Source organism: Buteo buteo, chromosome 10, assembly GCF_964188355.1.
Source record: "Buteo buteo chromosome 10, bButBut1.hap1.1, whole genome shotgun sequence".
NCBI classification, from domain to species: domain Eukaryota; kingdom Metazoa; phylum Chordata; class Aves; order Accipitriformes; family Accipitridae; genus Buteo; species Buteo buteo.
In genome coordinates, this window is record NC_134180.1 from 24,169,100 (window position 1) to 24,191,632 (window position 22,533).

Here is a 22,533-nt window from a genome sequence, read left to right on the forward strand (position 1 = left end):
AACTAGTGGAATTACAGGTCCCAACATGTCAGAGTATGTGGTAGATGCTTATTTCTTAACATGTGAGCTGTCTTTCAAATGCATGCTGGATTTGGACCTCAGCTTCTTAAATACCATTGGATTTAACAGACAACATTCTGCAAATTCCCTCTACTACTTAGAGCTCTTTTAAAATTTGGCATTAAATCTCCTCTCTTTCAACCTTTTAAAAACTCCTTCTTCACAAATCTCTATAACAGAATTTATTACCTTCCTGTGGTACTCATACAAAAATGCAAGAAGATAGAGACTCTAGGTCAAATTCAATGCTCATTTGTTGTTTTTTTATTATTATTATTTGCCTTTTTTTTTTTTTAATTGCTTGACATCACTGTTGTTTGTATTCTTTCTGGCTTTGATTTGGAAGGTTGTTTCACCATTCCATTAGGCAGTAGGATCTCTATCACAAGTAAATCACATTGTATTCCAGAACAGCAGCTTTTACTACAGAAGGGGAAGCTTCTGAACTGTTGATCAAGAAATGCACGAGACAATGGCTGCACCTTCTGATGTGCTTGTTCCATATTCTGTAGACTAAAGAAAAAAATGCTGGGATGAATAGTGACACCTCAGTCAACCCTCTGATTGTCATTAGAGCCATTTATTTACTCTCATCATCATCATCATAAGCACTCTTGAAATGTTTTTAAATTCATTTGGATGAATTATAGATGAAGGAATACTTTTGCAATTGTACCAATTTATCACTAATTTACTAATCACCAAATGTAAGTAATAACTCAAATTATGAATATCAAGTGCAGCTAGTACTAAAAAGTACCTGTGTTCCGTAATAAATTCTAAGTCTCATTGCCATCTCTGCTAGGCTTCATCAAATCATATGCTTGATTTCTTTGGGCTGAATGAAAGCCTTTCTGATTACCTATTGTGCTGAAAGCTTAAATAAACTGTCATTTGCTTCTTTTCCTTTACTGACCATTGTACAGAGACAGTCATTTAAGTGAGAAGGTGGCTAATTTAATCAGACTGAAGAAAGGAACAATTCTATTCTGGAAATATTTTCTTGTGGAACTCTTTGCTACAAGATACCATTAAGGTCAAGGGTCAATAAGGCTTAAAAACTGATTGAATGCAAACTCTCAGAGTTACATTGGGGTTAAAAGAATATAAACCTTCATGCCTCGAGGCAGATGTCAGCTTTTAACTCATGCAGATTGGGAAGAGATTTCCCTCTAGCCACGTGATTTCAGAGTTCCCAGTGTCTGTATTCTTTCAAGTTTCTAAAAAATAACTACCGCATCACAGTGAGATTCTGGAGCAGCTGTGTCAGTGCCTGAAAGCAATATAGCAAGTCTGATGCTTACCTATAGCCTCAATTTTGAACACTGAATATTTGAAGAATCTCATGAACTAGTGTTTTTTGATGAGATTATTTTCAATGGTTTTGGCTGTGTAGTGTATATCTTGGCATGTATGCCCTCCAAAAGGCTTTATCCATAAATCTGTGAGAGCAAACAGCATGGTTCCATTTTTTTTGTCTCAAGTCTCTCTCTAAGACTGGACCATCAATTCTGTCACAGTATTTGCTCTTTGGTCACTAGCGGTCATCTTCTTTCAGAGAATCATTCTATTCCTTTCAAACACATTACAATCGATCTAGCTCAAATGATGGCAAATAGTCATTAGTGCCCTGTGGAAAGTTCCTGTTCAGCTCCAGCTCCTTTCTATGATCTATTCTGGTGTGATCTTAGATTCTTTAAGGCAGTTTTTGTGAGATTTCTAATTTTTATGAACCAGGCTCTACTTTTCACCAAAACATGCTGATAGTGCATCTTGGGTTAGGCTATCCATTTATGCAAATGAAAGTTTCTGTGCTTAAAACATTATATCTCTATGTAGTCTCTGTTAAACTAGCAAGAGGTAAGTGTGTAAAGCCTGAGAGCAGTCCTGATCCCTAACATGGGCATGGAAGAACATGTGGTGTGTCTTGATGGCGGGTGGAAGAGTCTTTCTGATCAGATAACAAGTATTCTGGTTTTTGGTCAGGTGCAGAGATTAGCTATTGAAGAAGGAGGAGGTGTTGTATTAAGTATATAATGAGAAGGTGTCTATCCTGAGGCAACAGAAGTTGTCATTGCGCAAGAAGATAATTTTGTGCTGAATCCAGAGCAGGTGTCAATATAGACTGCTTAGCTGAGCTTTTGGGTGTGAATGTGTTTAATACTGACGGGCCAGGGTCTCCAGTGAATTCAGTGTTGTCTGTCAGGGTTACAGTGAGGGGCAGTGGTATGTTGCAAAAGGCAGTGTGAGCTGAAGACAGAGTATTTTTAATGGTTAAGACAAACCAAATTTCAGTTTTCTGTAATGGAAAAATACCTTGAAAAAACATCTCCTTGTCAAAGTGACAGTGCAGCTGTCCTATTTAAAGCAAACGTGACAAGTTTTTTGGCCTGAACTTGTGTGGGATCATTCTCCTCATTGACCCTTCCAGCTAGACCGGGGAGGTCTTAGCTGATGCACTAGCAAGGCAGAGGCTCTTTCTAGAGAGCAGAATCCTGAGCCGATAGTAGGTCCTTCACAGAGACCAGTAAAACTCTGCCTGAGAGGAAGCACTGATGGGGACGCTGGAGGGAGGGTAGGTGCTGGGCTCAGTGAGGCAGGGCTGCCTGAAAAAAAGCAACGTATCCTTTACTGTCAGGCTTTCTTAGATTAAAAATCCAGCAGACTGCAGTGCTTCTGTCTCAGAAAGGGTAGGGGAAGAATGGCAACACAGCTTGTTTGGGTTCAAGAAGAAGTTTCATCTGAAGGAGATGAGCATGTTGGTCAGGCCTCTAAGCAGAGGTGTGGTGATGCAGCAGCTACTGGTTTTGCATGGGCTCTTTTCCCACACTTCCTAATTGTGGTTTCTTCTTCCTCTTGCTTTGTTTGTTGCTTTGGTTTTATTTCTTTCTTCCCATTTGGTTATTTGCTCTTGCAGAAGGTCAAAGCTTTAAAGGTTATAACAGTACCCATGGAGAGTGTTCAGAAGTGTTTCAGGTTCATGGTATTTCCCCAAGTTACTTAATACAGTACAAAAAAAAAAAAAAAAAAAAAAAAAAAAGTACTAGCACTTCCTTGCATAGGTTGACAGCCAGCCAGTTCCTCTGGGAGCGATGTGTCCCTCCCTTACACTACTGTATTGTTGTCTAATGGTAACAGAAAATTACCGCAAAGGTTCTCTAAATTAAGTAAAGGTTTTAGGAATATGGGAGTTTTCTAGAGAAATCCCAACTAGCCTAAAAAATAAATAACTGAAAGTGTCAGCTGTCTATGCTATCCATCATTTAATGAGCAGCATCTGTATGCATATTTTAAATACTTGTATACCATCAGTAGGATGTAGCCAAAGCAGATGCATTGCAGATGCAGTGTATTGAGACTTTAATCATAATTCCTCTAAATGTAGCAGTGAGTTGTCTGACTCAACCTCTACATACCATTTGAAAATGCAAGCTCCAGTCTTGGAGATACAGCCATAAATGAATATACTTTATTCTTTTGAGCTTCTATCATGTTAATAGTTAAAGGGGGCTTACTTAAAGGATTATCTGAATCTGCAGACATCCAAAGGGGAAACATTAAATAATATATGAAATGTCAAGTGCAATGAAATGGCACCTTTAAACAATTTTTAGTCACACATAAATAAATGAGATGTTCTCTCTTGGACAACATCTATGTTCAAAAAATCAACCTGATTCTTTATGTAGAAACATAGATCTCTTTGTCTACAGAGTACTGTATGGTAAAGTATTGCTTTATGTCTCAGACATTGTTAATCTTTATTTTGAGCATCAGCTAAAATGTTCAAGCCAGTATTGCAATGTTTATCCAAATGTTTCTGCAATTTTCTTTTTTTCAGCCAAACTCATAATACTTTACAAGTATTGATACCACTTGAAACCCATTTGGTGTCAATTTGTAAATTAATATAACCTCTGCATCTCAGAATTAGATGTTAGTTCCCAATGTTCCTACCGTGAGGGATGTGCAAATTACATCAGGGTGTGTTCTGACACTGCTAACAAAATGTTCTGGTTTTCTGCAGGAAATGCTATTAGGCCCATCGCCCTCCGTGCAGTGTCTGCCATAGCCCGTGCTCTCCCAGGATTTCCCATCTTAGCAACTGGAGGCATCGATTCTGCTGAAAGTGGGCTGCAGTTTCTGCACAGTGGGGCTTCTGTTTTACAGGTACCTTTTCTTTCTTTAAAATATAAAAATTAAAATAACTGTAATTAAAACCATAATGTATCTTCCTTTCAAACATTAGGATAGTGAGGGTTTATGCCACTGACGGGAATTCTCATGTTTTTAACTTCATGCTTCTTGCTAAGAGAGATTCATTTCAGATGGAGGAGGAGTTGCCAAAAGAAAACCTTGGGTGTCACGATACTAATCTGGGAAAAGGCTAGCCATGAGTATGTGATCATTTTTTTTCTCTGACCTATAGGATTTAAACTTTCACCATCTCTCCCTTGTCATAAAAACAAGGTTGACACAGAGTTAACCTTGAGCTATCTGATCTTCCTTTATTCTCGGTTTTTGTCTTCTGCAAAGAGCCTTTTCAAGGAGAGAGGGATTTCAAAGAGCACTACTTTGGTTCCACTGGGAGCCAGTGTAAAGTAACTCTTGTTTATCCAGGCATCTGTGTCCCTTAAGCATGTTTATTGGATCAGGAGGTACAGAGCTGTGCCTCCTGCATGGGGTGCTGGCATTGCAGCCCATTGCATTGGAGTGAGGTGTCAGACTGCAGGCAGTAGTTGAGGCTGTTTACATTGCCTGATGGGTTGTTTTGAGGTCCTGGCCAGACTGGCATGGTTAGTTAGTCCCTGTCATGGAAGGAAGCCTTGGTGGCCTGTTATGGGCACCAGGAAATTGGCTGGAAATCAGCCCCTTACCTGCACTACTAGGCATGTCAGGGCACCATTGCAGCATATATGTTAGAGTGGCTGATAAGGAGCAGGTGGTGGTTATGTTATATTATTCCATTATATGTTACATTCTGATAACTACTCATCCCCTTTATCTGTAGTTCCCATCATAGACAACAGCAGGTGTGCATCCTGTGGATATCGGCTTTGTGTCACTCCATGGAATGACTGGAGTGGTTTCATTCCCACAATTCACTTTGACATTAAAATTAGAATCAGTGTGACCATCCTTTCTGCATAGCTATGGTGAATGCTGAGATTAGTCATTTCTTTGCTATGTTTCAGAGAAAAAAAAAAAAAGGCCAACTCAGTGGTTTGGTTTGGTTGGGTTTTTTGATGCACATCACAGTTAGCATCTCTGGAAGCTGAAGTAGAAGGCCACTGCTTTTTTATAGACTTACTATGTTCCTTGGATTTATTAATACCATTTCCTATTTTTTTTTAGTCTGTATTGGAATGCTTCAAACTCTTCTTTTCCCATGCACAGACAAAAGATCTACCTTTCTTACACAGTGGTCTGAGAGCTTCTTCCATATAAATACTAAGTAACGGTACAAATTACAGAGCAGCATTTGTCTACAAAAAAGTAGGATTGGCAAGGGAATGTTTTTACTGCTATAGATGCTTTTCATTTGTTATTGCTAATAGAGCTTCAGTTTTGATGGCTTTGTCTCTAACAATGTTATGTGATCTGAACTACACAGAGTGGAATGATTTTCTGTTCTACGTCTGCTGTATCTGTTTCTGCATGACTAAAAATGAATTTTTTTAATGTCATTTATGCACTTTTCCTTTATATAGACTGTGTAGCTGTTTATTTTTTATTATTTCTTTTCTTTTTTATTGGTTTGCCCCAGTGATAATGGGAAATTCTGAAATATAATTTAATGCAGACATCCCAGTCAGTGCTCAAGAGAAAGAATATTGGATTTACAAAACATTAATTATTGTTTTCTTTTTAGTAATAATCAAGTTCTCTGGAACTGGCTTCCAGAAATTACTTGGATCTATACTGGTCTTCTGCCCTTTACAGAGTAATTTCTCTTTTCAACAGATTTTTCCCAGAGACGGTGGAAAAACTCTTTTCTTGTCCTTAGGCCTCACCAGTTTAACCTAAATCATCTCTAGAACTGATTTGAAACTCCTCTGGATCAAACCTATCCTCAGCTTGAGTAGCTTATTTCTGCTTCACTAAAGTAGGGAAGTAATTTAATCTGAGGTAAATGGATTCTAAAGCTGCTGTGTAGGTAAGAGTCTGAACTAGTTCAATTACATTTATTTAAAAATAAGCCTTTAGTAAACTTCATGCAAGATTGTGAGTACAAGCCATAAGTCTTTCCCTCATCTTGGGAAAGGCAAATGGAAGGGAGAGGGAAATGACTAATCTCTGTAGACAGTCTTATAAGACATACAGTTGACCGGGACTAGATTGAAACTTTTATTTGCTGCTTAGGCAAGACACGTTGTGATAGACAGAAGACAACAGCCTCATCTTCATAGGTCATCTTTGGAACCTAATTAGGATTATGAGAATCATCGCCGCTATTTTATTTCTTAACAAGGTCATACAAATAGCTGGCTAATATACTTTCCCCTGAATCCCAATCTCTCTCACGTCCTTGGTATCAAATGCCCAAGTTGTTCCTTCTTCAACAGTCAAAACCTCTGTTGCTCATCGTAACAGCTTTGACAGTTCACTTCAGTACCAAAATACAGAGCAAGTACAGAATTTGGAGATCGCATCAAATAAAGTGACCTACTGAATAATTCAGTTTATTAAGATTCACTCCATAGCAAGTCCCTGAGTTAAGCAGGGAGATACTGGGACTGTACTGGGGGAATTATATATGCGTCCCATAGCCTTATCTTAAGTATCTGCTTCAGACACTGTTGGAGGTGGTACTGAATAGACACTTGGACTGACACAGTACTGCACTATTTGTTATCTTACTTCATGTTTCCAAAACCACGAGGACACCTTATGACTGATCCAGAGGCAGAAAGCAAGCAGCCCAGGCTTTGGCGGTGCTGGAGTGAGCTCTGTGCTCAGCTGTGCTGAATGAGCAGTGGTCTCAAAACCTAGGAGTGGGTACTGCCACTGCTATCACCACCCTGTTACACAGAATAGAGCGTGGATGTTTCCTCATTAGCAGTATTTTTAAAGGGTAGGGAATGTCAGTTCATCCAGCATTAGACATGGTCTGATATCACTAAGCAGCACAGGTTGTATTGATCCATCCACGGAGCCCAGCTAGAGAACCTGGGAGAGCAGCACTTGCATGGCCATTGGGCTTCCCTTCATTTTACCTAGACAAGGGTCCTATGTCTTCTCTGCCATGAGAGGGTGACGTTCATGGGCTAAGATAATATGAAGGTTTTGTGTGAGTTGATTTAATTGCAGAGTGGCATATCTGTTAGAGAAGAGGTTTATGAATAATAAATGTACCTCCATTAAAAGCAAGATCAGGTTTTCCTTTGCAGCTATTTCACCTACAATCAGTTCTCCATTATTTTTTCCAATTGCTTTTATTTTTAAAATGTGGGTATTTATTTTCCATTTACAAAATCATCATACACAGGAATGCAAGTCAGGAGTCAGGTGGTAAGCTGTATTTTAATATATGCTGTAACCACCTCAAGTGGTATTAAGCAGGTATTTTAGGGAATGGTTTGGGGAGAGAGTTTCAGTATTCAAAGTGTGTTCTATCCCCTCCTTTAAAAGATAGAGGGCAACATCTTAGCGTTATTACTGGCAAAAAGTTTGTGTGTAAGAAAGTTTTGCAGCAGGTATAGAAAACAAACTGGATCATTGTAGTCAGTAGTAGCTGGGGTTAAAATTTTATACAGCAATTTAGCAGACCATTCTTCCACTTTATGGACTTCAGAAACAGTTGCAAAAAGATCCCACTTGTTTTTTAATTTTTCATGAAAAATGCTGAAGCATTTAAATCATTCTTCAGCTCATTCCATAGCACTATACATTTTTTGTAGCATACCGAAATCCACCAATCCCTTTTCAGTACAGGCATGAAATTAAAAAAAATAACAACTTTATTTATGGAGATAATCTTGCACTCATTGCATACCAAAAGCTCCAGAAATGTCTAGCTGCATCTTTCTGAGGTACAGTTCCTTAGTATAGGCTTCCAGTGAGGCTGAAGTATTTTTTTTTAAAATAAGCTTTTTTTAAAACCCCGATTTATCAAAATAAGATATCGGATTTTTTTACACCTTTTGCATCATGTATGTGATTTACCATGTCACAATAATGGTTTGTTAGATTTTTGCAAGGCTTTGAAAGACACATACATTTCTCAAAGTCATCTCTCTGTAGGAAATTAAAAATGGAGACAATTATAGAAAATTCCAGTGGAAAGAGAAAATGCATTATGGAAAAAGCAATAAAAGCATAAAAATATTAAAGTAAAAATCACTTCACAGTAGCCTGTATGATTGAATTGTAGATCAATATTGTGTAGTTAATGCATTAGCAGTAGAGCATTAATTTGCAATTACCGCAGGTGATCTGATCCTCTGTGTTCTGTCCATCGACATAAATGACCTTTTGTTGAATGAGATTCTGTAGTCATTATTTCTAGCAGATGTAACCAAAAAAAACATAGAACAAAGGGGGTACTTTCTGAAGTATACTTGTTTCATGGTAGAGTCTCTTAACATTGTATTCTGGTATGGAATACTTTTGTTAATCTTGAATATTGGTCATTAATGTGTAAAGAATATGGGTTCCTTTTCAAATAAATTTCTTTTCTTACAAAATATGGAGGTCACACATGTCCCCTGTTGCTCCAACATGGATGTCTGTGAAAGCTCTCTACATAGCAACAATTTAAAATCCACCCATATAACGCTGCTTCCTAGCAGGGCCGCCCGTAGCTTTGCCCCCAGCCCTGTTTCAGACCCACCTTCGCCCATCTCTGTCTCCCACTTGCCCTGGACGGGAGGTAGCACCTTGTAGCCCTGTTCCTACAGGCACTGTGCTCTTGTCCTCACCATGTCGTATTCAGTCCATGCACACCTGCTGCCTCTGGACCTTGCACCATGACCCTCCTCATCTCTCATGCAAGGGAATAAGGTGGGAATATACCCCACCTCAGAGACAGAGCCGCCATCATACTGGATCTGCCCTGTGCCCTTCTTTCCTGCCCCACACCAGTTGTGTATGAAACCTCAGGGATCTGAGGAAGAACAAAGCCATTCTGGAAGTATGACAGCCCATGATAGGAAAGCAATAGCAATGGTTTTTGCCCCTACAAGATAAAATCTCCCTCCAACACAGAATGTGGTTGTTTTTATGAGACTACTTGTGGTTTTTGTAACGTTTTCAAGGAGCATTCTTGTTGGTACCTCTTTGGAGCCAGAGTCTCAAGGGATTCAGGACAGTTTGATTATTATTTTTTCTTCAGCAGGCTTTTTACTGAAGCATTTAGCTGAGGGATTTTTGTAACAGCAGGATGGCCTTTTGTGTGTGAATAAACAAGCTTTTCTATCACAAAATAGTGGGACTTGAACTATGAGAGAGCATTGTTATTCTATTTGTGCAGATGTGAAACCTTGTGAGGAACCCTTCCACATGGTATAAAATGCCATGGGTATCAGAAAATAAAAGCAAGGCTCTGAAAATATAATCACTGAAATGACAGGGGAAAAAAAACCCAAACCATTTCATAAACATTATGTCACGTCTTAAGGCTTAGACGCTACCATTTTCTCCACCCTAATCTCAAAAAAAACCCCACAAAAACCCATGAAGTAAATGTCTGCTGTAATAATTCATCATATTTTTCCCCATTTTATTTTATTTATTTATTTATTTTAATTTTCATTAAGGTCCCTGATGCTATTTCTCTATGGTTTTTTATGGCTACAGAACTGCAAAGTAGAGAGTTGGTTCTCCATGCACTGAATTAGTGTTCTTTTAAGCCCGTCTCAGTGTCTGTTCAAGTCAGTGAAGACACTGAAATTTGAGTTAAGTGAAGACTAGATGAGGCCAAAAAATTCTTATCCGGGAATTATCATTTATGCCATTTAATGGTATGGAGAGTGAAAAACTAGAAGAGATTGAAATCATGGGAGTGACAGAGCAGGGCAGTGATAGAGTAGGCCCTCTGTTTTACAATTCGAGGTTAAGTTTATACTGATGACACTTGGAAAAAATATATTTTGTCTTGCAATGAATAGCAGTGATTTTGAATGCAGAGGAAGGGCTCAGTCTTTCCTCATGTCTAATCTCAGCTCTGTGTGAGGAGAAAGATGTCAGGTGGGTGGCTGCAAGCCTTAATCAACCACAGGTGCCATTGGTGTGGCAGAGCAAGGCTGGGCTTCTCCTGCCTGCACTCGCCAAGAGTCCACCCTTCCTCTGCCCCCAGCTCATCCTTACACCAGCGCATGGGGGGAACAGAGGCTGAAGGCTTTGCTTTGTGTCAGTCGGAGAGTGCTCCACGGGCAGATAAGCCCAAGAACGGGCACACTTTGGCACCAACTGGACACCATAAAGTTTCTGATGCAGGCTGTAGCTCAGGGGGTAGAAGAACAAAACCTTTCTGTACAAAGCTGTCCATGATACAGAGAAGTTAGGATGTTGGAGCTAATGAGAAGTTAAGATGTTGGAGCTAATTCTTCTTTCACCAGTTAAATTAGTAAGTGAAGAATAGATTGCTGGATGCAGTGGCAGGCCACCAAAATGATATGAGACAAGATTCAAGGTGTGGCTCTTTACATCCACCAACAATTTTAAGGAAAAAAAATACCACTTAAGGCAAAACCACTTTTCAGATATCAGTCCTTTGATTGAGATAAATGTAGTCTCACGTGGAAATAGCAGGTTTTAGTCCCTATTCCCAAAGAAATTATGTCCTTTTGAGTATCCTCAGTCACATTTGAGCTCTGTGGCCATTTTCACTGAAATTTTCTGGAAGATAGAAAGTATTTTGCTATAAAAAGTTTTGAGAAAAAAAAAAGTCAGGCAGAGGATGGAGTGTACCTGCATTCCTTCACTGTAAGTGTGAGCGTGCTATGAGCTCACCTTTATTAGACCTCTGAGAATCCACATGGGACAGTGCTGTTAGGACTGTGTCAGCCACAGGAAAGGCTTTAATTGGCAGTCACACCTTATTAGACGTCAGAGAACCCAACCAGGAGACACAGAGCTGCTGGAAGCCAGGTATCATTAGCTCTGCTGCTCACAGAGCCGCGTGCTTAAAAAAGTCTTCAGCGGACACAGTGCTGAATGGAGTGGCCCTTTTCTGCAGAGCTGAAATTTGCAGTACATGCAGAAACAAAAGAGGGAACAAAGTACTGTTTGAACATGTAGACATAAAATCAAAAGGAAAATGAATGTGTGAGAGAGAGAAGAGTTGGGACAGACATACTCAAGCGATCACTTCTGATAAGCATTTCATTATTTTCTGCTTTTTTCTTAGCTCAGTGCTAATTACAGAAACTCAGCTTGTTCTCAACTGTCTGTCTGTCTTCTTTGGTAATAAAAAAAAAAGTCATTTGAGGACTGCCACACTTGCTCCATTACAGATGCTTGGGATGGAAATTGCTAATTGATAGTGAGAATTTTCTGTGAGAATTCCTTTAATGGAAATTGGAATTTGTCAAACAAAAACAATCTAGAAAGCTTTTTGGTTATAGTTGGAAAAAAATATCAAATTAGAACAGGTTTTCATTATTGATTTTTACTTTTATTATCTTGCCACTTTTAATGAAAAGTTGCAATAATCAAATCAGCACATTGTAAAGTTACAGACTAAACTCTAAGCTAATAATGCCTTTTATTTTGTGCAGTTTTGCTGTAGTTTTACATTTTATTTGGAGCTGCTTAAGGGATTTATCTATTAGCTTTCCTTTATTTCTGCTTGTTTCACCAGCTAGTAAATGAGGTCTGCATAGATAGGATTGTTATTTCATAAATTTGTAAGACTGAATTCAAGCTCATTCCGTAACAATTGCTATTTGTCATTCTTATAATGGATTCTCATGCAAAGTAGGTTTAACTATCACTGAATGGTCTCAATTGAGCATCAGCTCAAATGCTGTCCTATACCAGTCACTCCAAGTCTCTGCAGAGGATTTGCTCTCTGCTTTTATACCTGGGGACACTGAGCCTGCTTCTCTTTCCCCTTCTGCCCAGGTGTCTACCCTGCTTCCCTGGGTCTGGTGACATATGGACTATAAGGATTGAGGAGATGTGAAGAATAATTTCTTCGGCAACATGCTCTCTCCATCTCTCCCAAGGATCCACAATATTGCTTGTCTTTCCACAAGCCACTACTGCTGCACCTATTTTTAATGTGGATTCACATTACTGATGTGGATTTGTGCTCCTGCTATCTTATGTGAACAAGCACAGAGCTGTCCTCCCTGTAGATAAAACCACGTGGTGTGAATTAACATCAAGTGAATTTTGTTTAAAAGTTTACAAAGTAAAAGCAACATGGAGATGACTCTTCAAAAGAGGGTCAGTTAAGTGTTGAAGAAATTGTGGGCAAGTTGGTTTGCTCAGCTCAGGTTGCTTTCAGACACGAAGCTAGCTCTGTTATAGACAGAGTTCCCCTTGTGTACCAGTGTGGAGGTGACTAGAAACTGAATCTGAAAATGTACACAGCTCCTTGTTGGATATTGAAAATATAAATAGAAGGAAAGATAAGCACAGTAGAAAATGCTGAGTTTCTTTTTTTGTTACTGCCATCTCCAATAATTACTTAGGGAATTTCCTGTGTTTTGTTTTAAATTATATGTATTAACAAGTCCCCCTCTGCAGGGCACTTGTTTTCCAAAAAGGGAAAACATAAAACATTCAGGATTTCAAAGCTCTGCCATCAGAGAAGTTTTTCTCGGAAACATTATCGGTCATACAAAGAAAATACTCATGTAAGAAATTTTCCTTTTTGTATCATAGCAGCTCCATTGATCTTTCAGTCAGAGGCTGTAGCTGGCAATGAAAGGAAGAAAGGGAGAGCACGTGGTGGAGGAGGTCATGCTCAGGGAAGGCACAGACCTGGAGTCCACACCAGCACAGGTGTGCACTGCCATCCAGCTCGGCTTGGGCTCGGTGCAGGGCTAGCTGGAGTTTGGTCACCGATCTGCCAGTTTTTTCCAGTGGTAGAAAAATCTTTTTCCACTCAGGAAGGAGGGAGCAATCTGGGCATGTGAGCCCTGATGCCATTTTGAAGGGTTTTTTCCTGCTACAACACAAGCTCCCTGACACAGATTGATCTGGCTGGCAAGAGGTCCTTTTATCCATGCAATTTGAATGAAAGAAACAAACAGTGAAACCATTTTTCTGAAGCTGGCAGTACGTTTAAGAAAGGGTTTAACCTCCTTCAGTATCTGAGTTATGTCGTTGCTTTTCTTGCTGATATTTATTTTTTGGACAGAGATAGGTAAAACAATCCCTAAGGAAATGTGAAAGTGGCGTTTTATCTCAGACACGAAGGACTCGGAGGGTCAGAACTATTTTACTCACATGAATCTCACTCTTCAATGGACACAGCAGCTGCTGCACAAATTCATACAGGGAAGCTGATAAAGGATGAAAGTAATTTTAGCTGAAATAAAATGTGAGGGTACTAGAGGGAAAGACTCACAAGGATGAGGGGTTAATCATTGCAGGACTGAACAGAGGTTCCAAAATGGAAAAATTGCTTTTCTGTTTGATTTTGAGAGGTCTGCAGCTTTCAAAATTCTGGTCACAGGAGAGTGTCCCTCAGTAGATGGTTCTCATTAGAGTTTGTTGGAAACTTCTTTGAGGAAACTGTTTTTCATTGACAAATTTCATTTAATCAAAATAGATCTGGGTTCAAGTCCCTGCTGTGTCTGATTCAGAGTGTCCTGGGATGAAGAATGCTGAAGCTTTACCCTGGATCCGTTATGCATTAATGAACCTGAGTATTACCAATGATCAGGAAATAGTTATTCTGTCACAGGGAAGATCAAGGATGGAAAAGTTTTCCAGTTTAAACTGATAATCAAAATTCTAAAAATGTGTGGAATTAACAGATTTAAAGAAAAAAGTATTATTTGAGTGAATCAAATCTTTGTTTCAGCTATTTTGCAACATATTTTAGTTCTGACCTTTTCATTCCAATTAACTTGGATTGCAAAACAGACGTTTTCAAGTTAAATGGAGCAGTTGCATTCCATGTTGTCAAACAGCACATATTGGTAATTGTGAAACTCTTTTCCACACATTTTTCAGAACACAGTTCTTTACTGAAAAACCTGCTTTCCTAGAACCACACTCACTTCTGACAAATATGCCTTTCCAAAAATGCAATAATGGACCAACTCCAGTCTAGAGAGGATGGCATTCCTGTTGGTTAGCTCTCAGAAAACAAAATCTTAAAAACACTGCTAACTTCTGACTAAATGTGTCATGTTACTTTATGACTTTTAACATCAAACCACCAGATCTGAGAGACTTAACTGATACCTGGTTTAGAAATATCTTTGGAGGAACTGGAGGATACAGCTCATGGAAATGGGTCAAGTAAAATTACGTCTACCTGGCACAGCTGCTGATGCTGTACCAGCAGCTGCAGAACCACTGGGAAAACTGAAGGATTTCATTTTCCACAACAGTACTTACAAGAGAGAGGCAAGACCTTTGGGTGTTAATAAATGAAATATGAAGTGATATTCAACATAAATTTAAAGATAGTTGTAGAGCCTCTATATGTGATTGGACTGTTTACACAGGGGAGTTAGCTCATCTGCTTTCAAAAATATGTTTAATTTTGTAGATCTACAGTACAATGATACAGTTTGCTATAGATGGCTGATAAGGAGGCTGTTTCCCACACTCCTCAATGCTCAAGGCATGTGGAATCATATTTGTTTTCTTAGGAAAGATGATCACGATCAGCACTTTTATCAGTGTGTGTGCCCACCTACTGCATAAAGGTCCACTTTGTAGTTCCAAGAACTGACAGAATGCTTTAGTGAGATAAGGAAATATAACCATTCCTCTAGGGGTGGTTGACAGGGGAAAAAAAAAAAAAAAATTACCTCAGGGAGCCTTCTGAAAATTCTTTATTTCTTCTGCAATTCCCCTCTCAGAGACACAGGATACAAAATTGCATCGTTCAGGGTCCCTTGATAAGTGCCAGTTTCCCATTCCCAAACACCCAGTTTAGCTATTTAGATCAAAGATACATTAATTGGCAGAGAAGAACTTAAGGGAAGGAAAAATACATTTGAGTAAGCTAGGAATTAATGCATCAGATAACATTCCTAAAGGATCTCTTACAGTGCTCTTACACCCTGCCGTGCCCTCGTCTGATAAGTGGCTAATGGATTCTAGACTTTTTTCTCCTCCTTCATTGTTGGCCACTCACAGTTGCCCAAGGTTGCTGGAGTGCAATACGTGAACAAGGTCTATCTTTCACCCCCAAAAATCAGGTGCTTTGGGGTCTCTGTGCCAGCAGGAGTAACTGTCACCTTGGTGCTGGGGAGGCTTTTCGTTACAGCCTGCCTCAGGAGGCTGCTGTAGCTTCAACACAAGCTGTGTGGCTCTTCTTGCTGCCCAGCTACTGCATCCTTATTTCCTTACCTGTGGTCCCTGCCTTGATGCTCCCTAAATGTCAGCTCAGCTCTGCTCAACACCACGACAGCGTTATGTTGTCCTGTTATAGAGAGGATCCAAGCTGTACCGCAGATAGAGCTCTTATCCCGCAAGCTTGTCTTGTATGGGCTAGAGACCTTCTCCTTTTGACTCATTTTGAGATCCATTACTTACTGACGTTAGCCTATACTTCTCATTAGAATGACACTTTACCTCAAGCTTGTCTGATGAACTCACTTGAGGTATAACAAAATAACTGAAATACTTCATTACTGCCACCCACATGGCACTGGACCATCCAGTCTTTTTTTTTTTTTGTAGATTTCTTAAGCCCTATGTGAATGGTTGCCTACTCTGCAGAGCCTGGAGTTGTTAGCATCTTTGAATCTTTCTTCTGTGTGTTGCCCCTCAGGTGTCTCTGGTAAGCCCTCAGCTCAATAGGACTTCAAGTCTAGGACTCAGTAAAAAAGATAATGTGGGTTTTTCCCCACAGTTCAGACAATTCAATGTAATATTTGAGTCCTTCAAACTGCTTTCTGAATGCCGTACTGGACTTCAGAAGAAATAGTTCATTTCATGTATATTAGCTCAATTCTAATGTTTTAAAAAGGCTATCAGCTATCACCTAAATCAGTTTTGCATCTTGATCCAGTATCTGAAGCCTTGTTAAGTAACATCCCATCTGCTGACCTGTATCTCTAGAGTCATTTAAGCAGCTAATGTGAATGAATCAAGTCATTCCATCTGTACTGTATCAATATTTGGGAAGCTTCTTCTTACTTACGAATTTGTTCTTTAAAACAAAGAATCTCATTTTTTTCCAGAGAGCGCACCACATTGTCCGATAATCCACTTCCCCTAATGTTCTTAATCCTACAACCCTCTAGCAAAAGTAATAATTGCTGATAGAAAGGATAATTTAGGCTACGCATTTAATGTACTGGTAAGTCAGTGTTCAACAAGACTTGAGGAGGAGGAACAATCATTATACAGGCAGCCTTTCCATAGATATTGGTATCCTGAAGATTGTAAGTGCAGAAACCAGTCTCAGAGGAGACTTTATTTGTCTGCTTACTCTCACATTGCAGCTCTTGCCACATTATTATGAGTACTGTGTCAGACAACCAAAGCTGTGTACTGCTTTTTACTTTGTAACTCTGGGCACATCTAAATCATTGTATAGGGGCTAGAAAACATACATTTTCATTTCTATAGGCAAGAGTATGCAGCATATGGATTGCATGGCCCAGAAAGATCTCCCTTTAGTTGAGTCAGTTTTTGCTAGTTGCTTTTGAGAATAAATTTTAAATTGTATGTGTGCCTTACCCAGATTATCATGCTCTTGCCCACTACAGTAAAATTAATTTTCTTAAGGCTGTCAATTCATATGCATACCTGGGTGGGCACAAATAGAATCCTTCCTGAAGTACCTTGCATTCATTTACAACTTCAGTCTTTTTCCACCAGAATCTTAATCAATAGACACTAATCAAAAAAGCAGTAGCCTCAACTATACATTGAAAAACAGCTTAGAATAATTCATAAATGCTTCTCTAACAGGAAGGTGGATTTATGTCTTCAATACTTATCAGGAAGAATTTTTAATAGAAAAAGAAAGCTTCTATAAAAAGATGATAAGTAGTGCTAAAATTGAAAATATATTATAATACAAAATCAAAACAGTAAATCTTTTGCTTACCATTTGGGCATATCAGTAAAAATTTTTCAAAGGTAGTCAACCAAATTAATGTAAAAGCAAAATTGTTAATCCATTGTAAAACCTCTCACAGGTATCTCAGAGGAATAATAGTTGTTTATCCCCTTGCTATGGTGAGAATATTAGAAACTGTGAAGTCAAAGGCCAATTTCCTAATCGGATGGCATTTTGAGAGCTATTTTATTTAGAGATCCTATGCAGTTTAGAACCAGAGCTGAAATAAGTCTCCGTCTTCTGGGGAAGCAAGATGGCATTCTGCTAAATGCTAGAATTTTATCATTTGAAGGGAAAAAAAAAAGCAAAAAGAAAGCAGCCAGTGAGACCTAAGAATATAAAAGCATTTGAGATCTCAGAAGGAGTTTAAATCAATGCATTGCCACAGTTACAGCACAGATGAAAGAGCCTGCTGTCTCAATTGCCAGGAAACTACTTAGAAACTCTCACTTTGATTTTTTTTTTTTTTTGGTAGTCTGTTACATTACCACTAAATGCAATATATGGGGACATCACTCCTTTGATGTTGTACAGCTACAACAAATGGAAACTAATATGGTAGAACAGTCAAGCTGTGTGATTTGCGTTTGTATATACAAATATATACCCATCAATCTTCTTACTTCTAGACCATGTATCACTGCCACCTATGTGCCTCCTTACTGTTACTTCTGTTTTCATAAAAATGACAATTACTTTACACGCATATTCTGAAAAAAAGAAACCTATTTCGGAGGAGTGTAAAAATTAAAATTTTCTCCAAGCTATTGTCTCCTACCACAGATTCATGGCTGGCAAAGGGTTTTAATAGTGCTTTGAGACAATTTTGAATAGGAGCACAGCTGCTGCCAGACATTGCAGCATTCTTGTTCTCACAGATCTAGTCACACCAAGAACACTTACGCTTCTTGCAAGCAACACGTTATTAAATAGGCTAGATTCTCTGACCTGCTCCAGCCTTTTGCAGTGAACTAGCAGTATATGAGATTATAGACACACTACCTCTTGTTAGTTGAAAGTAGTGTAGGGAAGAATTGGTACAAACACATCTAGATCTGCATCTCCTCTGCTGCCTCTGCTGAAATTCCTGTGATTGATGGAATAGAAAGAATGCAGGTGGGGTCTGGTGTCCATTTTTGGCACCGTCTTCCCCACCATCACCTGTCCAGCTGGGATTTCACCATATAATAATGAGTTCATGTAAAAACTGAAGATCATGGGGTAGGAGAGAGTGGACAGAGTAATGCCTGAAGAGGAGTGCATTGTTACCTCTTTCTAGTGTTACAGAAAATATTTTCTCCTCTGCAACATCCCCCAATAGAAAAATGCAAAGACACACTGAACAGGAATTGCTTTAGTGGGTGATCTGGCTGGAAGTACCTCAACCACTTTGTCCAGGTTCTGCACGGATTCCACAAATCTTCCACACTGTCTCTCAGGATATACCAAAATTTGGACAGGAACAACATCCATTTTTGTAGAGAACAAAACGAAAATAAAATGCAGTGTCTGTGTATTTTTCTCATTGCTCCTAGAAACAAAGACTATGGACAAAATCTAAAAGGTCTTACGCAGACAGAGCTCTCAGTAAACTGTGCAGGGGATTTGCCTCAGTAAAGACTTCAGAAATTGGCATATCTTTGTTGTGTAATGATTCTGCTAAAAGCAAAGGCATTGAGAATGTTTTTTACATTGAAAATTTACAACTTTTTCTTTAAAAAATGTAAATTTAAAGTTTCAGATTGATGTGAATGATTAATTAGAATCATGTAACCTATAAAATTCTTTTTACACAATAATAATCTCCTGACAACTTACTCCAGCTCCTCAAGTAAGATTTGTAATGGCTCTAGATCCTTTGACAAAGTTAGACTCAGTATTTATGTTTATTTAGTGATAGAGCAGACAGGTCATTTCTTATGCAAGATATCAACAGGGACCTTTGCATGCCTCTCCCATCATTGCATTTTGCAGAACAGTTTTACTTAGAGCCTTAGCCTGTGATTCATTTCACATCCCCATTCCCCAGTGAGATCATTTGGTGTATGCTTGATTTACCAGCAGCAAAGCAGGCATTGTGTCTTCTAGTATCTCAAACATGTCTGTATAGATTAGAATTGTAACCTACAGTTGCAACTTATACTGAACAATTTTAGATTTCAGGATACTGAGAGCACAATATAATACATAGCATGTTGGCCTGCTTGTCTCTGTTGGGACGTAAGGGGCAATCATTGGAGTGTGGACCTGGAGGAGAGGGGAGAAGGTCAGATCTTAAAAATGAAATTGTAGCAGTTCTACTGCCAAGGCAGAGCCAAGCAGTGCAGTAAAACCAAGCTCATGCAAAATTATCTCTGTGTATATTGGTGCAATATGAATAATATAGGTTACCTTTCGAAGCAGGAAAAATGTAGCAGCTTTCTCTTCTAGCCCAAGTTCTAGTCCAAAGCTAGAGACAAACACAGCCAAGGCAGCAGGACTGCACTTGTCAGCAGCACAGCTAACAGCTTCACTGTGATCTGGACCTCACTCTGTCCCATAGGTTGCTCACAGGGCTTTTCTCTCATATTCCAAAGAAGAAAAAACTACTTTCTACCTAAATGTTTCAAGTGAAAGCCTGGCTTAGTGAACAGTTGAATATTAATTTACTCATAAAACAGATTCACTTACATTATTTAGGATCAAGGGATATTAAACAGGTGTCATCTCTGCCATGTGAAGTCCCAGCACTACTGCTTGCCAGAACTTGGGCTGATAAACCATGTGAGCAACTGATCTACACTTGCTCTGTTTCTTATACTCATCCATAAGCGGCTTCTGTGGGCCACAGGATACAGACTGCTGGTCTGGCACAATATGACCATGTGTATGTTCTCAGTTGTGAAGTTCTATTTTTGTTCAGGCTTTTGCTTCAGGGTCTAAAGGGAATCACATTTTACTATGTTTGGTTGGTAAAACCATGATGCTGAGGAGAGGAGCTGAGCGGGCAGGGCTGGATGCAGTTCAGTTTCATGCTGCTGCTCTGATCAGTGTGCAAAGCATGGGTAACAGCTGTGCAGCAGCACCCTGCTCACCTTTATCTCCTGTTGAGGTGGTTCAATAAGACATTAAATGACAAGGGGTAGCAATCAAAAGGTAGTTCCATTTTAAATATGGCCATAGCTGGACTGCTCTTCCTGCTTTTCCTGCTCTTCAGACCCATAAAATAAGATACCAGCAGAAGAGGCGGCTCAAGGTTTCACTTTGCAAGGGAGGGGAAGCATGGCTGTTCCCAGTGCAAGCAGCAGGAGCGAAGCGGGGCATTAATGATGTGTGGAGACAGGTCAGTTCAGTTCTTCTGCAATTTTTCCGGATGCATGAATTTGAGTCTCACCTGGTCTATTGCCCTGCCACTTCTCTTGTGCTGAAAAGAGGGCACAGTGTCATTTAAACTGGTGATTCAGAGGCAGCCAGGTATGATGCTAAAAACCTCTCTCTGTGGTGTGGAAATTGTCATGGCTGATGGGTCAGAGTGACCTTTTATCTTGACTTTGTTCACCACCTTTTAAAATGCAGCAAAAGCTTCTACATTGATCCATGGAAGACACTGTAAGCCTAAAACACAAATCTCGCCATCCGATATTGTAGCATAAGAAATTTCAAAGCTCAGAATGTTTTGGAATTTGCCAAAAGCATGTTGGTTTTGTATGTGTTAATGTTTGAATCTCTCTTATTCTAGGAAAGGCCCATAAACATAAGCACTTGCTTTTATCACCGTGAAATCAGTGAAAGGCATGTCTTTGGTTAATTATCTGCACCATTGGGCATCATAGTCATAAGGCTCCTACAGAAGAGGAGGATGGTCTGAAACCACTTGCTAATTCTGTGTCTAAGTCTTTCCATTTCAGATAACATTTTTCTTCAGTGCAGAGATTTACATTTTTCTTTAAAAATTGCATTTTGCCTTTGGTTCTGCAACCTACTTGGCTTTCTAGGGAAGGCAGACAGTGCACTGCACATAGATTCACAGGGATCAAATGTTAGCTCTTAGTGTGATATCATCTTCTGCACATTTTTATATTATTGCAGTTCATAACACTGCACCACAAGATGGAAAACAGTAAAAGCCTCTTTATTTATAAGGTTATTACAGGTATCCTCCAGTGTATCTCATGTGTATACATCTTGTCAAAATATTTCAGGATTTTGACAACAGTGCCTGAACTTGTTTCAAGTGACATGACATGGCTTTTACCTGTATTTTTATACAGTTTTAGTATTTTTAAGAATAGCTAATAAAAGTGTTACCCAGGCACTAAAAAAATAAAGAATCCCTTGATGAACAAAAAGGCTTAAATAAGCATCAGTTGAGTTTTGCAGTTAAATAACCTGTACAGGAAATTATTATGATGTTCTTTATAACTGCTCTGGAAAAAAAAGTCTTGAAGTCTATGGCAGGTGTAAAAGACCTAATTAATGCCCACACTGTTTCTTCAGAGAAACAGATTTTGTGTAACGTACATGTGCTGTATAGAAAATGTTCTTGTGCTTATTTGATAGTTTGCCCTTATTTTTAACTTGCACAGCTGTAGTATATGGTATATTACAATGTAATGTGTACCTGTCTTCAGAATTGCAAGTTTTATTATAATTTCTGAAATGTGAAAAACAATTCCTGTATTTTTTAAGCATCAATGTCAATTATGATCCAAGGCATGTTTTCGTGTCCAAGGAGCGTGGATGTGTTTGTGCACATGCACACATTCATGTTCTAAAATAGGTGGCTATTTCATTGTTGTGTTCATTATGTGTGTATGTAAGTGTAGGTATTATCAGGAGCATTCTTTTTAGCTTTTAGAACAAAAGCTGAATCAGAGACTGAAAACACTGACACATCTGGAATTTCAGAGCATTTCCAGGGAATGACAATTAATGGTACTCAACCAACCCTGCACCTCATAACTGATGGATGATTAGAGTTTAGCTAATGAGAAGATGTTCAGAGAAGAGTCAGGAATTTTTTATTCACTTGTCAGTTTGGTTGGGGATCTCTGTGGGTTTAAATCTGAGTTGATACCCACAATGTGGTCCAGAAGTATCCATGTAAATGATGAGGCTGTTCTCTGCTGTCAGTAGTTTTGTGTTCACATGTTAGGCTCTGCAGGTCAGGGATCATTGTTTTATATGTTTACAAAGCTATATTGCTATCTGTGTTTCTACAGTATCTAAAATAAAGTGGCCTGGCCTCCCAGTACCACTGAATGACAAATGGTGATTAGCAGAAG

General features: G+C 39.1%; 1 protein-coding gene across 3 annotated transcripts in view; it reads left to right on the plus strand.

Moving 5' to 3' along the window:
* DPYD (dihydropyrimidine dehydrogenase) overlaps positions 1–22,533 on the plus strand; it is a 371,706-nt gene that overhangs the window by 297,828 nt on the left and 51,345 nt on the right. For 2 of the 3 annotated variants that reach the window (XM_075038929.1, XM_075038930.1), the window contains exon 19: positions 4,088–4,230. In XM_075038929.1, coding sequence (XP_074895030.1) covers positions 4,088–4,230 — 143 coding nt within the window. Of the gene's footprint in view, positions 1–4,087; positions 4,231–6,024; positions 6,144–22,533 lie in introns of those variants that run through there. The other variant, XM_075038931.1, reaches the window with a different exon arrangement.